This window comes from Salvelinus fontinalis, chromosome 7, assembly GCF_029448725.1.
Source record: "Salvelinus fontinalis isolate EN_2023a chromosome 7, ASM2944872v1, whole genome shotgun sequence".
NCBI lineage: Eukaryota > Metazoa > Chordata > Actinopteri > Salmoniformes > Salmonidae > Salvelinus > Salvelinus fontinalis.
In genome coordinates this window covers 33,254,931-33,271,381 of record NC_074671.1, presented here as the reverse complement: position 1 = coordinate 33,271,381, position 16,451 = coordinate 33,254,931, and the positions used below count along the sequence as shown (strand labels likewise).

Below are 16,451 nucleotides of genomic sequence, written 5' to 3'. Positions count from 1 at the left end.
TCTAAAGATGATGCACAAGAAAGCCCACAAACAGTTTGCTGAAGACAAGCAGACTAAGGACATGGATTACTGGAACCATGTCCTGTGGTCTGATGAGACCAAGATAAACTTATTTGGTTCAGATGGTGTCAAGCGTGTGTGGCGGCAACCAGGTGAGGAGTACAAAGACAAGTGTGTCTTGCCTACAGTCAAGCATGGTGGTGGGAGTGTCACGGTCTGGGGCTGCATGAGTGCTGCCGGCATTGGGGAGCTACAGTTCATTGAGGGAACCATGAATGCCAACATGTACTGTGACATACTGAAGCAGAGCATGATCCCCTCCCTTCGGAGACTGGGCCGCAGGGCAGTATTCCAACATGATAACGACCCCAAACACACCTCCAAGACGACTACTTGCTAAAGAAGCTGAGGGTAAAGGTGATGGACTGGCCAAGCATGTCTCCAGACATAAACCCTATTGAGCATTTGTGGGGCATCCTCAAACGGAAGGTGGAGGAGTGCAAGGTCTCTAACATCCACCAGCTCCGTGATGTCGTCATGGAGTGGAAGAGGACTCCAGTGGCAACCTGTGAAGCTCTGGTGAACTCCATGTCCAAGAGGGTTAAGGCAGTGCTGGAAAATGATGGTGGCCACACAAAATATTGACACTTTGGGCCCAATTTGGACATTTTCACTTAGGGGGGGGTGTACTCACTTTTGTTGCCAGCGGTTTAGACATTAATGGCTGTGTGTTGAGTTATTTTGAGGGGACAGCAAATTTCCACTGTTATACAAGCTGTACACTCACTACTTTACATTGTAGCAAAGTGTCATTTCTTCAGTGTTGTCACATGAAAAGATACACTCAAATATTTACAAAAAATGTGAGGGGTGTACTCACTTTTGTGATATACTGTATATAAACTCAGCAAAAAAAGAAACATCCTCTCACTGTCAACTGTGTTTTTTTCAGCCAACTTAACATGTGTAAATATTTGTATGAACATAACAAGATTCAACAACTGAGACATAAACTGAAAGTTCCACAGACATGTGACTATCAGAAATGGAATAATGTGTCCCTGAACAAAGGGGGGGATCAAAATCAAAAGTAACAGTCAGTATCTGGTGTGACCACCAGCTGCATTAAGTACTGCAGTGCATCTCCTCCTCATGGACTCCACCAGATTTGCCAGTTCTTGCTGTGAGATGTTACCCCCCTCTTCCACCAAGGCACCTGCAAGTTCCCGGACATTTCTGGGGGGAATGGCCCTATCCCTCACCCTCCGATCCAAAAGGTCCCAGACGTGCTCAATGGGATTGAGATCTGGGCTCTTTGCTGGCCATGACAGAACACTGACATTCCTGTCTTGCAGGAAATCACGCACAGAACAAGCAGTGTGGCTGGTGGCATTGTCATGCTGGAGGGTCATGTCAGGATGAGCCTGCAGGAAGGGTACCACATGAGGGAGGAGGATGTCTTCCCTGTAACACACAGAGTTGAGATTGCCTGCAATGACAACAAGCTCAGTCCGATGATGCTGTGACACACTGCCCCAGACCATGACGGACCCTCCACCTCCAAATTGATCCCGCTCCAGAGTACAGGCCTCGATGTAATGCTCATTCCTTCGACGATAAACGCAAATCCAACCATCACCCCTGGTGAGACAAAAACACGACTCGTCAGTGAAGAGTACTTTTTGCCAGTCCTGTCTGGTCCAGCGACGGTGGGTTTGTGCCTAAAGGCAATGTTGTTGCCGGTGATGTCTGGTGAGGACCTGCCTTATAACAGGTCTACCTCAGTCCAGCCTCTCACAGCCTATTGTGGACAGTCTGAGCACTGATGGAGGGATTGTGCGTTCCTGGTGTAACTCGGGTAGTTGTTGTTGCCATCCTGTACCTGTCCCGCAGGTATAATGTTCGGATGTACCGATCCTGTGTAGGTGTTGTTACATGTGGTCTGCCACTGCGAGGACGATTAGCTGTCCGTTCTGTCTCCCTGTAGCGCTGTCTTAGGCGTCTCACAGTACGGACATTGCAATTTATGGCCCTGGCCACATCTGTAGTCCTCATGCCTCCTTGCAGCATGCCTAAGGCATGTTCACGCAGATGAGCAGGAACCCTGGGCATCTTTCTTTTGGTGTTTTTCAGAGTCAGTAGAAAGGCCTCTTTAGTGTCCAACGTTTTCATAACTGTGACCTTAATTGCCTACCGTCTGTAAGCTGTTAGTGTCTTGACGACCGTTCCACAGGTGCATGTTCATTAATTGTTTATGGTTCATTGAACAAGCATGGGAAACCCTTTACAATGAAGATCTGTGAAGTTATTTGGATTTTTACGAATTATCTTTGAAAGACAGGGTCCTGAAAAAGGGACGTTTCTTTTTTTGCTGCGTTTATATATTATGTGTTATGATAAAAATTTGGTAATGATAAAGGCATACAAATCAGGCTAGCATAAAAACCTCAACAGAACAGTGAACAGAAGAATCAGTCAATAACAACAATGGATATCGGTGAGAGAGCCATCTTTGCTGTTTGCAATTAAAAACCGAGATTAAAAGACTGACCGGAACATCAGATAAAGAAGCGATAAGACAGTAAATCAGTTCACATCGGTGCAAGAGCACAAAACAAGAACACAATCTGTCTAAAACACACAGACCTTAATCCGCCTGCCTCAAACTTTATAAATGTCAATTCTCACCTTGACCTGGGCTGCCATTAAGAACCTTGGCCGAGCAGGTGACTCATAAAACCGGGAGCTAATGTACTGGAATAGTCCTAAAAAAAAGAGCCCGTTCCAGGCATTAAAATATACAGGTCCTTATAAATGATTGCACTAAAAACCCTGACCACATCAGCTAAATGGATTATAAATCTAGGCCATTTCCATAATGCATGCATCTTTAACATACAGGCAGGCATAAATCAGGGTCTATTTTCTAAACACAGGTTAATTGCGCGACTTCAAACACAGTCGATTTTTTTATGCAAATTAATCCACTTAGCATTTCTCAGGTGGCTCTTTCTGAATTGCTCGACCATATGCGCTGCGTACCCACTTGAAGCCTATCAATAACAATAACACAGTGCCGGGAAGAGGTGGCACTAAGTATACGGAGGGAGAGAAAAAAAACCTGTGGCATTTTTTATTTATTTTTTACAGCCACTTTATTTATGGGTGTTTATTGCCAGAAATTGTGCCAAAATGACTCAGGATAAAACAGATTAATTATAGCCCGGCCCCTTTTAATATAAGTGAGTGCAGTGGCAACGCAATTAAAGCAGATAGCACCTCCATCAGGGAGCATAAACGCCCAACAACATCGCAGGTTGCCTTCTGTTAGCTGCCAAATAAATTCCTTAATTTACAACATTAAGAATCAATAAAAATATAATGCCTTTCAAACGCATCGCTATCAATCAGGGGTGCAACCCAACGCACCTCTAAAGGGGAACTTTTAGTCCGACCGGGGAGATTAATGAGGAAAGGCACTGGGGAAGAGGGAGGGAGGGTGGACGGTACAAACACACACACTAAAGACTTCAGCCACCCCTGAAAGAGTTTGGAGGCTAGGTCAGGGCTAATACCAGGCTTTGTACTATCATGAAGAGGCATGCTGTGGGTGTTCCAGATGGGTGAGGCATAGCGAGGAGGGGGAGGGCGGTTTGCTCCACATGTCCTACTGAAGGTTACTGGATCTTGGATGGACGGTGACAGTGATGTGGGGCAGTGAGACTGGCATCAGGAGACCTCTCTCTTTACTACCCCAACAAAAATGTCCGGAAGAAGAGAGGCACCGAAAACAGCACCCTGCGGGCTAAGAAGCTTAAGAGGGGAAGTTCCGTATTTTGCAACTTGATGTTAGTTGGTTTCTCGCCCTGAAAGTAGTCTATGGGTCAGGAGAAACTGTAATCCATTTTGTTTTCTTTAAACAGTCACTACAAACTACAGCAAGCCTAACTTTAGCAACCGTGCATTTTTTATTTCACGATCAAATCAACACAATTATTTTGTTTGAAGTTAACTTGTGATTTAAAAAAATAATAATTACATTACACATTTGCCCCTATCCAGTGCTTGACTTGGACTGAAATTGGTGTCCGTACTGTTTATATTCAGGTGCAGGACTCCACAACACTTTTGAGCTAATATTCCATAAGAGGAACTGGAGCTCAAGCAGTAGAACATTTGAGGTGCCAGTACTCGGCTCAGCAGAGCTCCTGTCCAAGTCGAGCACTGCCCGTCACTTCCAATGGCTTGTAGAAACTAGTAAGAACGGCAAGAGACACCGGCAACCTTGGACTCTAGATGCTAGGGAGCACAGATAATAATACTGAAGACTATGAGAATTCAATATGCTTTTATGCTCAGTGGAATTGTATACTCTGGTCTGTAAAAAATGTAAATCATACACAAGTGTTGTTAAGTGGTTTCCGTTTGTGGCGTCAATCCTTATACGTGTCAGTTGGGAGGACAAGTGAGGAAGAGGGATGACCCGCATCCCATATTGTGATGTCCAATCCCATTTCAGTGAGTACCCCAGACGGGCCCACTCCTGATGATAATACATTACCTCCATGACAATGGCAGGCCGGGAGATCATTATTGAACTATATTAATCTCCTGTGTCCCATAGGCCTTAGTGTGTGTTCCGCGCATCTCTCCATGCAGCAGTGATGCAATCCTAATCTATAACAGTTCCCTCTCCCCCCGGGGTGCAGGTAATAACGGCACTAAACAAATATCAATACACCACTCAAACGAGCACTCACACGTCGTATTTATGGGAAAAAAAGGGAACTTACGGTAGGGTTAATTGAAAGTCAAATTCAAATTAATTTCCCCTGCCTTAATTGCCTGAGCCATTAGCTGTAGTGATCGGGGAGGGGGAGCAGAGCGCGTTTCTATCAGCTGACTAGCCATTTCTCACCGTGGGATGGAAAATGTGGAGACACCAGTCCCGAATGGCACCCTAATTCCCTCTGTGGTGCACTACTTTTAACAAGTAGTGCACGATATATAGGGAATGGGGTGCCATTTGGGACAACTCCCAGGAGGAGTTATGGTGCTCTGATGAGTGGACTGAACCATCATGCAAAGAGAGAGAGCAAGAGCACAGCGAGAGAGAGAGAGAGGACTTTAGACGCTCCGGACTGTAAAACAGATCAAAATGCTATTACCACATTCTTTGACCGCTTATTTATGTCCCTGTCGGCGGAGGGCTAGCACTGATTTAGCGCCGGCCAAATGCAATCGCTACACAAACAACGAGGCAGGAATCATAGGCTAATGGAAGGCCTAATTGAGAGGCGGTCGGTTGTCATGAGGTAATTCTTCTCCCGTTGAGAATGAGATGACCCCTCCCAGACACACACACACACAGACACACACTCTCCCACACTCCCACAGCATCTCGATAAACAATCTGCTGGCACATGCATTAAATAAGATTTAAAAACATTCGGCTATAATAAATAGTGCGGTCAAAGGGGGAGGAGGGGGCAGGGAAAACAATGCCTTCAACAGATTACGCATAGGACTAATGAACCAAACTATGCTTTGTACATGAATCGGGTCCAAGTTCTATGTCTTATTTCATTCAAAATTGTTACTTTCTTGGACCTCAAACACAAAATCAAGGACAACGAACACAGTTGTTTGATATGCAGTCAGGTTAAAATACTAGCAGCCATTAGATCTTATAATGAATCAGCCACTTCTTTGTACTGTACCTCTATTATTCAATGACATCGGGTTGGTTGACTCCCAGATGACCTGCTGGTGTCTGGGGCACAGTGTGACCCTCAGAGGGAACACCAGGGGGCATGGTAAAACCCAGTGCAAGAGGTAGCGGAGCACAGTGCTGCTGACTACATTTCACATCTCATTAACTGATTAGACGGTCATCACACATTGGTTGGTTTTCCATCTAATTACCACATTAGGAGGTGCTTGTTGTTTCAGTTAATGCTTGAAGACACCTGGTGATCATTTGGAGTCAACATACAGATATGCACACAAACACCTTGTATTGCATAATAACTACACCCTTGGGTGCTTCTTAATTATTAAAAGGTGCACTATGCAGAAATCACTCCGCCATTTCCCGAATGCTAAATTTCAAATAGTTTGCTTAATTTCAGTTTATGTGACAAAACATGCAAGTGTAGTGTAGAGAATCATTGTACCATCCAAACAGCTGTGGAATATCTTTACCATAACCAAAAATATTGTATTTTCAGCTGTTTGAAGCTGGTGTACAAAACCGAAAGTAAGACGCAAAAAACGGAACCTAAGAACGGGAAGCTTAGAAATAGCGCACAAAGAACAGATCTACCGCTTCTTAGTAATTGCTTTCAATGAAAATGACAGATCCATAACACACATTTCTATGTGAATTTGGTCGGGTTGCCCCACAAAGTTACATACTGCAGCTTTCAATTGGTCAGTCCCTGCTGCAAGCATTTTAGCATACCATCCCATTCTTCCATTGTCTATGATGACAGCCTTGACATTGTCCCCACTCTACACTGTATTGGCTACACAAGAACACTGATCACACACCAGAGTCTCTGGGTTCGCGCCCAGGCTCTGTCGCAGCCGGCCGCGACCGGGAGGTCCGTGGGGCGACGCACAATTGGCATAGCGTCGTCCGGGGTAGGGAGGGTTTGGCCGGTAGGGATATCCTTGTCTCATCGCGCTCCAGCGACTCCTGTGGCAGGCCGGGCGCAGTGCGCGCCAACCAAGGGGGCCAGGTACACGGTGTTTCCTCCGACACATTGGTGCGGCTGGCTTCCGGGTTGGAGGCGCGCTGTGTTAAGAAGCAGTACGGCTGGTTGGGTTGTGCTTCGGAGGACGCATGGCTTTCGACCTTCGTCTCTCCCGAGCCCGTACGGGAGTTGTAGCGATGAGACAAGGTAGTAATTACTAGCGATTGGATACCACGAAAATTGGGGAGAAAATGGGATAAAAATTATTTAAAAAAAATATATATATAAAAAAAAAAAAGAACACTGATCACACACATTGATTTCTGTTGACTTTTACAGAGACCTGGAATGAGAGCGGTCTGTCTGTCAGCTAAGACAGCCCGCCCGTGGGCCTGGGTGGTCCAGTGGTCAGTAGCGCCCGCCTACAGCACGTTTTCCCGTGTCGGCGTGGGTTTGAATCCAACCCACTGCCTTTGTGACACACTATATATCTATCTTTCCTCTGTCGTCTCTCCTCTATTATATAAAAATGCACAATAAAATGTTTCTATTTATAACTTTACCTTCCCCAGTATCCGTCCCAGGAAGTAGTAGTGTCTGGCGAAGGAGTCCCCCACTAGCATCTGGGCGGTGGGGCTAGGGTAAAGCAGGCTCTCGTTGGTGGTCTTGAAAAAGCCCTGGTTGGGGTTGAAGCCCGACTTGAGCAGCTCGTTGAGGAACTCGCGGAAGATGCCCCCGCCGTCGATGCCCGCCTCGTCCAGACCGTGGGCGTTGAGTAGGTGCACCCGGACACGTTTCTTCAGGTCCGGCTCTAGATACACGGGACACGAAGGGAAATCAAGTTAGTAGAGAAAATATACACTGAGTGTATAAAACAAGACAAAGACAGCCCAGGTGAATCCAGGTGAAAGTTATGATCCCTTATTGATGTCCTCTATTAAATTCACGACAATTAGTGTTGATGAAGGGGAGGAGACAGGTTAAAGGATTTTTAAGCTTTTAGCCAATTGAGAGATGGATTATGTATGTGTGCCATTCAGAGGGTGAATGGGCAAAACAAAAGATTTAAGTGCCTTTGAACGGGGTATGGTAGTAGGTGCCATGCGCACCGGTTTGAGTGTGTCAAGAACAGCAACGCTGCTGGGTTTTTCACGCTCAACAGTTCCCCGTGTGTATCCAGAATGGTCCACCACCCAAAGGACATCCAGACAACTGTGGGAAGCATTGGATTCAACATGGACCAGCATCGCTGTGGAACACTTAACGCCTTGTAGAGTCCATGCCCCAACGAATTGAGGCTATTCTGAGAGCAAAAGGGGTGCAACTCAATATTAGGAAGGTGTTCTTAATGTTTTGTACACTCAGTGTACATGCATGTAATAATTGAAATGTAATTTACAATTTAAAAAATCTACATTATGTGTAGGGATAATAGGGAAAATACACGACATTACCAAAAGTATGTACCTGCTAGTCGAACATCTCTTTCCAAAATCATGGGCATTAATATGGAGTTGGTCCCCCCTTTGCTGCCAAAACAGCCTCCATTCTTCTGGGAAGGCTTTCCACTAGATGTTGTAACATTGCTGCAGTGACTTGTTTCTTTCAGCCACAAGAACATTAGTGAAGTCGGGCACTGATGTTGGGCGATTGGGCCTGGCTCGCAGTCGACGTTCAAATTCATCCCAAAGGTGGTGGATGGGGTACAGAGGGCACAGAGGGCCTCCCGAGTGGCGCAGCTTTCTAAGGCACTGCATGAGGCTTCACTACAGACCTGGGTTCAATCCCAGGCGGTGTCACAACCGGCAGTGAGCGGGAAACGCATGAGGTGGCACACATGGGTCTCCTGTCGTCTGGGCTAGGGGAGGGTTTGGTCCGGCCGGGATTTCCTTGTCCCATCGCGCTCTAGCACCTGTAAGTTGACTTCGGTTGAAAGCTGGACGGTGTTTCCTCCGACACAATGGTGCGACTGGCTTCCGCTTTAAGTGAGCAGTGTGGCTTGGCAGGGTCGTGTTTCAGAGGACGCATGGCTCTCGAGCTTTGATTCTCCCAACTCCATAGGGGAGATGCAGCGATGGGACAAGACTAACTACCAATTGGGCAGAAAAAGAGGTCTTGACAAACCATTTCTGTATGGACCTCGCTTTGGGGGGGGGGGGGGCATTGTCATGCCTTCCCTAAACTGTTGGAAGCACAGAATTGTGCTGTAGCAGCGATGTAGTGGTAAGATTTCCCTTCAATGGAACAAGGGGCCTAGCCCGAACCATGAAAAACAGCCCCAGACCATTATTCCTCCTCCACCAAACTTGGCACTATGCATTGAGACAGGTACTGTTCTTTTGGCATTAGCCAAACCCAGATTTGCCCGTTGGACTGCACGCTGAAAGCCAATGAGCTCTTCAGTAAGGCCACTGTATTGCCAATGTTTGTCAATGGAGATTGCATGGCTGTGTGCTCGATTTTATACACCTGTCAGCAACGGGTGTGGCTGAAATAGCCAAATCCACTCATTCGAAGGGGTGTCCACATACTTTTGTATATATAGTGTATCTATTTTAGAGTTTATATTTCTCCCCATTTCCACATGTCAAGAGGCATGATTTCTTTGACCTGAGGAATAATCAAATCAAACCGTATAAAAGAGGTCACGTTTCAGAATAATGAATGTACGGTGATAAATCAGAGCAGCTATAACTTATAAAGACACATGAATGATATAGATCACCTTTCCAGCCCCTCGAAGGCAGGGCCACCTACTACTACAGTTTTTAATCATGTGACCCAACAAAAGTGCTCTTCGAAATTCAAACACAAAAAGAGGTGACTTAAAATAATTGATTTCCCCGCTTTTATGCGAGCCATTAGAATAACCACGATCACAATTATGCTTTAGTGAAATCCAATACTTCAGAGACCGATGGGAAAGCTAACCTTCATTTCTAATGGGATCTGCAACCTCGGCTAGAATATCTGGATTTTATGGACCTCAAACAGAAGACAAATACCGTCTTGGGCTGCGTCTCAATAATATCTCCTTTCTAATGTGCACTCGTTCACTACTTCCCACAAATCTAAAAGCATTGGATTGGTGGAGGTATGGGCTTGTGGGACTATACACCATATTTATTAAACCAGTCATTTCCATCCAAACCCGTGAAGAGAAGTGAACAAGTGCACACTTTGGGAGAAAGGAGAGATTATTAGGACGCAGCCCGAGACATACAGTGCCTTCGGAAAGTATTCAGACCCCTTGACTTTTTCCACATTTTGTTACATTACACCCTTATTCTAAAATGTATTAAATAAATACAAATCCTCAGCAATCTACAGACAATAACCCATAATGACAAAGCGAAAATAGGTTTTTCGAAAAAAAATCAGATTTATTACAAAAAAAACCAGAAATACCTTATTTACTTAAGTATACGTAAATACGTATACTTTGCGATGAGACTTGAAATTGAGCTCATGTGCATCCTGTTTCCATTGATCATCCTTGAGATGTTTCTACAACTTAAGAGTCCACTTATGGTAAATTCAATTGATTGGTCATGATTTGGAAGGACACACTTGTCTATATAAGGTCCCAAAGTTGACAGTGCCAGTCAGAGCATCACCAAGCCATGAGGTCAAAGGAATTGTCCATAGAGTTCCCGAGACAGGATTGTGTCGAGGCACAGAACTGGGGAAGGGTAGCAAAACATTTCTGCAGCAAATAAGGTCCTCAAGAACACAGTGGCCTCCATCATTCTTAAACGGAAGAAGTTATGAACCACCAAGACTCTCCCTAGAGCTGGCCGCCCGGCCAAATTGAGTAATCGGGGGAGAAGGGCCTTGGTCAGGGAGGTGACCAAGAACCTGATGGTCACTCTAACAGAGCTCTAGAGTTCATCTGAGGAGATGGGAGAACATTCCAGAAGGACAACCATCTCTGCAGCACTCCACCAATCAGACCATTATGGTAGAGTGGCAAGACGGAAGCCACTTCTCTGTAAAAGGCACATGACAGCTCGCTTGGAGTTTGCCAAAAGGCTCCTAAAGACTCTGACCATGAGACACAAGATTTTCTTGTCTGATGAAATGAAGATTCAACTCTTTGGCCTGAATGCCAAGAGTCACGTCTGGAGGAAACCTTGCACCATCCCTTCAGTGAAGCATGGTGGTGGCAGCATCATGCTGTGGGGGTATTTTTCAGCGGCAGGGACTGCGAGACTAGTCAGGATCGAGGCAAAGATGAACGAAGCAAAGTACAGAGACAGTTCTTTGTTGAAGCACCTTTGGCAGCAATTACAGCCTCAAGTCTTCTTGGCTATAACGCTACAAGCTTGGTACAACTGTATTTGGGTAGTTTCTCCCATTATTCTATGCAAATCCTCTCAAGCTCTGTCAGGTTGGATGGGGAGCGTTGCTGCATAGCTATTTTCAGGTCTCTCCAGAGATGTTAGATCGGGTTCAAGTCCGGGCTCTGGCTGAGCCACCCATGGACATTCAGAGACTTGTCCCGAAGCCACTCCTGCGTTGTCTTGACTGTGTGCTTAGGGTTGTTGTCCTGTTGGAAGGTGAACCTTTGCCCCAGTCTGAGGTCCTGAACTCTCTGGAGCAGGTTTTCATCAAGGATCTCAAAGGGTCTGAATACTTATGCAAATGTGATATTTACATATTGTATTTTTAATAAATTAGCAAACATTTCTAAAAACCTGTTTTTGCTTTGTCATTATTGGGTATCGTGTGTAGATTGATGAGGGGGAAAAACGAATGTAATCAACTTTACAATAAGGCTGTAACCTAACAAAATGTGGAAAAAGTCAAGGGGTCTGAATACTGTATCCCTCCTCATCAAGCCGTATCCCTCAGCCTAACCACGTACCGTTTTCTGGGGAGAGCTTGTCGTAGGCGTCCTCGTAGATGTAGTTCCGTCTGATGGTGACGATGATCCCGTCCAGAAGCGGCCCGTCTCCCTGTACGTCCCGCTTGTCCGCGTAGATCAATCTCTGGAAGATCTTCGCCACAGGGACACACAGAGATAATATGGCAAGCAGTTTTAATGACAGACTACCTATAGCCAGCCATGTTTTAAAGGACCTCTATTGACTACATGGACTATTTCTAATGGATGTAGTCAACAATAAAAGGCGATTTTATTTGAAACAAATTTAACTGAGGTGAAAATAAATATTCAGTCATACATATTACAAAAGGGTTTTGGTTTTCTAACAAGTATACATACGCTTTCAAATATATTGGTACCCGTGCACTTTATAATGGAGTGCAACGGAGCAGAATGTTCTGTTTTTTCTTCAAAAAAATTACTGAATGCTATTTTTACCCTGTAGGCACCTGCAACTTACCACAGGTGAGAAATTACACAGTAAATGAGAATCTTTGCCCTCGACCAAATTCATTTGAATTTTGAATAAATTAGTCCAGGCCAATATTATTATTTTTATTTTTTTTACATCCATTTCATTATTTATTTGATATTCTTCTTGGTCCTTTGCAGTTGTAAATCAAACAAATACATGTGCAAACACCAAAAGCTTTTTTCATTTCAACTTATTTTAGAAGAATGTGTGAATCATGCAAGGGTGCCAATATATTTGAACGCATCTGTATGGAGCAATATGCAGAGATGAGATGTAGAGTACCTTGACTCGTTCCTCAAAGGGCACGACGAAGGGCAGCTCGGTCAGAATGGCCAAGTGTCTCTCCTCAGACACAGACAGCTGTGGAGGCTCCATCCCCACTAGAATAGAATAGAACATGTTTTTGTCCTGTAAGGGAACTTCTTCAACAGAAATACAGTACAACAACAATGCTTAAACTGCTCTACAACAGTCAATCTGTCTGTCTTCTACCCATTAATCTATTTATCTATTAATTTATCCATCCCTCCATCAATTAACCCATCTAACCACACTATCAATCTGATCCTCCATCTAGGTATCTATCCATCTGGCCCTAATTCATCCATCCATCCATCCATCCATCTATAAATGCCCAATGCAGCGCCGTGAAGGGTTTCCATGACGACATAGTGTGTGGATAGATGCTGAGACAGCACTGTGTGGTAAATGTTTAACCAGCCTGCACGGAGCCCATAGGTTCCTTTACCAGAACCTAAACCCACACTTCTTCCCTGCAGTCTCCCAGAAAACCCAGACACTTCTTTATGGAAGGGGTTAAACCCAGAAAACACCCAGATCCCATTTTTCCAGTTAGCCCCCCCCCCATCCTACCTGCCTGCTACCTTACTCCCTCCCCAACTGCTAACCCGCTAGGCCCTCTCCCCACCCAGCTGACTGTTTACAGGCAGCCCATCACCGAGTGCTCAATCCTGCCTCAACCCCTCGCTCACTAACACACACTTTTAATTAACTCAACGGTGAGCTGCCCGTCCACCTGACTGGCCGTTTCCATTAAGCAGACGTTCGTAACCGTTTAGAACCCAAAAACTGCCACAACAGCAGAGTTAAACCACCATTCCCCCCCCCCCCCCCCCCCCTTCCCCTTCATTGTCCCCGTTCGAGCGCAATTATTCTACTCAATTAGTCAATCCTATCTGCATTTCGGCCATCAGGTTTCCATTGGTGAGGAGAAATATGGCCCGGGGGTGGTCAATACGTTAGCCATTCATCACCCGAGGGCCTGTCCATTTAAGGAAATGAAAAAAGGGAAGACAAACATACAGCCAGATGTGTCTGAGCTCATCAGGACTCTCCGGCTAATTTAATTGATCCTGTATCGGGGCTGGCTGGAGTGGCATTAGGCAGATCATACACGCATTGTTATCTGTTTGTTTTCACACCTGCTCTCTCTCTCTGCCCACTGCCGGAGGCCCTTTGATGCAGCTCTAAATTAAACAACATATGATCTTGGTTGTCTCGCTCTCGGCCCATTTCCATCCCTGGCTCTTCGCTAAGACATCAGGAGTGACTTGAAGGAAAATAACATACCTGAGATTACACCTGAGCTGACCTAAGAGCTTAATTTACCAGAGATGGCACAGTGTTCCCTGTACCCAAATGATGGTGTGGCAACTAGGGTGTTCCACTGCACTTCTAAAATCTGTGACGACAATCAGTGGTCGGTTCACCCACAGCAGGAACTAGGGTTGTCACAATACTTCAAAGTATCATAGAGTTAAGTCTGCTTCCTGTTTCCTTTTTTTGCCATGGAAAATCGTGTTATCGTGATACTGGTATCGTGAACAAACCTAACTGGGACTACTTTTTTATGTGGGATCTATATTGTATCGTACCATCCAGTGTGGACTGCAGGGGCCCGATGCGTCCCATCCTCCGTGTCCTCCACACGTGTCTTGCCGATGGGACGTACAGCTGGGTCACCTGGAGAGGGAAGAGCAGGGCTCCAGTCAGCGGGACTGTGCTAACAACATCCTACATAGGAAATAACGTGGGTCTAATACAACGGCCTAACAGCATGCCACAGGGACTATGTTTATGCTCACTTTCCAGTATTTACAGTATGCATTGAATGTATTATGGTGTATTGTTGTAGTGTATTTTGTATGCTGACCGTACAAAATGAATTTCCGTGTACACGGACAATAAAGTGATCGTAATGTATCATGTACATTTACACAGATACTCCTCAAAGGCATGTCAGTAGCACAGTTCATGAAAACAGTGCATGCATCTCCACCATAGATGTCACAAAGTTGTTTATCAACTATAATTACATGTAATGCCAAGAGCTTTAAGTTGTGTTCATGACCACTGTATGCAGCCATAACGGTGGATTGAAAAAAAGAAGTGTTCGTGAAGCGTTATTGAGTAAACCAGATGAGGGATTTGCCTGATAACCTCATTAAGGGTAACAATCTAACGGCTGAGAGCACGGTTACCTTATCTGCTCTGATGTTGACCTCTTCGGAGAGCCAATGACCTGCCGGACAGAAGGGACGTCTGATGTCACGAGCCTTCACCATCTTCACCAAGTTAGTGATCACCTGTGAAACGCAGAACAATAAACAATCAAAATAAAAGTCACACACTGGACTCTCAAGAGAACATGCCACTCGCTTTCTTCGTAGTATATAAAAACTAATAAAAAAATTGGCTTAAATGGTTTCGGCTGTAATAGGTAAGTCAATGTGAAATGAAACCAAACGTCACACAAGTGATAAAGATATATGTCATTTTAACCATGTCATTTTCAGGTCCTGTGCGGCTCGGTCAGTAGAGCATAGTACTTGCAACGCCAGGGTTGTGGGTTCAATTCCCCATGGGGGAGCAGTACGAAAAACGTATGCACTCACTACTACTGTACGTCGTTCTGGATTAGAGCGTCTGCTTAAATAACTTAAAAGTAGAAAAAGTTAAAGATATGTGCTATACGGATGTCATTTTAAAGCATGCATCCTTTCATTTGTTAACAAACAAATCTATTTGCGTGGAGACTCGACAATAAGATGCTTCCTCTTAAAAAAGCAATTTGCGAGCTGAGCCATTAGTGTGGTATTTAACGATAGTATAAAAGAGAAATGGTGGGGGGGGGGTCCCTCCACATCCAGCACCAGGGTTAATTATGGGCCAGTCTGTCCAGTCTGCTGACATCAGCCGCGGGACGGAGAGCAAAAGATAAACTGTGGTAATGACCAGTGTAACTCCGCGTTGTTCTGTAAGATAGGGGTCAGGGTGAGAGTTGTTGTGATATCCATTGTCTTACTGTGCAGTAGAGGGTGAAACAAGAGTGAATATTCATTCCTGTCCTGTTAATAACTAAATATGTCTGTCTTGTACTGTCCTAACCATTTTTTTGTACTGTCCAGTCCGGTCTTACTCTGTGCAGTCTTCGGATAGGAATGTTAGATAGAAGTTGATCATCACTTTCCTCAGCTGTGTAGGTCATATTTGTGGAGTTCACAACTTCAGATGATTAGCGGAGAGAAGACTCCACTGTAGCGACTGAACTTGTCACATCTATATTGATCATTTCCATAATCTTACTCTACAGTCATTACCGGCACTAGCTGGGAGTATTCACACACATAATTACCCTGAAACAATTTTCAATACAGTAACCAGGCAACATCGTTTGAATGGAAGTGTTCTTTTTAAAAACGCACATCGTTTTTTTCCATGCAGGACGCACTCAATCTTGGGCCGTCATCAGCGACGACCGGAGTCGGTATTCTCGGTAATAACGGGGAGTGCAAAACGCTGTTCGCGGCCCCGGCGATGGGTTCGGAGAGACTTACCCCCGACTCGGAGGAATGAATAAGCATTCCTTAATTAGCACATCGGGTTAAGTGCACGACTTAATGGGCTTTCCCAAACTCTGCGGTGACATCTCTCTCCAAACATGGCCAAGAAGAGAAGTTCCATTAGCAATATTAATAGAAGCTTAGTTGATCATTTTCATTCAATTAACTTCTTTCAATTAAATAGATAGCTCGACAATGGGGGTGATAAAAGATGGGCGAAGGACGGCTGATGACTCGAACCAAACATTAGCGTGTTACGGGGTCAGCGGGCGTTAAAGCGACTGTAAATTCAGCCCCCCCCCGTTCAATTTGGAAAATGCATTTCCACTGCTCTCCCACTTCTTTAATGGGTCGTTTTAGCTGACGGGAGGTGTTTGCTCGCCTTGAACTGTTATGAAATTCTTGCCGCATTCGTACACCGCCACCACCTCTGCTGAAAGAAAGTGCTGCTCACTTTCGAGTCCCTCTCTCAAAGACTCGCAGCCAGAGTCGCTTAATTACTGTTTCAGGGAAAGTAAGTGGGAGAG

General features: G+C 45.0%; 1 protein-coding gene across 2 annotated transcripts in view; it reads right to left on the bottom strand.

Annotated features, from left to right (window-relative positions):
* Positions 1 to 16,451, bottom strand: part of ube3c (ubiquitin protein ligase E3C) — a 46,853-nt gene that overhangs the window by 16,464 nt on the left and 13,938 nt on the right. The window contains exons 15-19 of one of the 2 annotated variants that reach the window (XM_055929222.1): positions 14,563 to 14,667; positions 13,957 to 14,044; positions 12,344 to 12,441; positions 11,566 to 11,689; positions 7,262 to 7,509 (exon numbers count right to left, since the gene is read on the bottom strand). In XM_055929222.1, the coding sequence (XP_055785197.1) occupies positions 7,262 to 7,509; positions 11,566 to 11,689; positions 12,344 to 12,441; positions 13,957 to 14,044; positions 14,563 to 14,667 (663 nt within the window). Of the gene's footprint in view, positions 1 to 7,261; positions 7,510 to 11,565; positions 11,699 to 12,343; positions 12,442 to 13,956; positions 14,045 to 14,562; positions 14,668 to 16,451 lie in introns of both variants that reach the window. The other variant, XM_055929221.1, reaches the window with a different exon arrangement.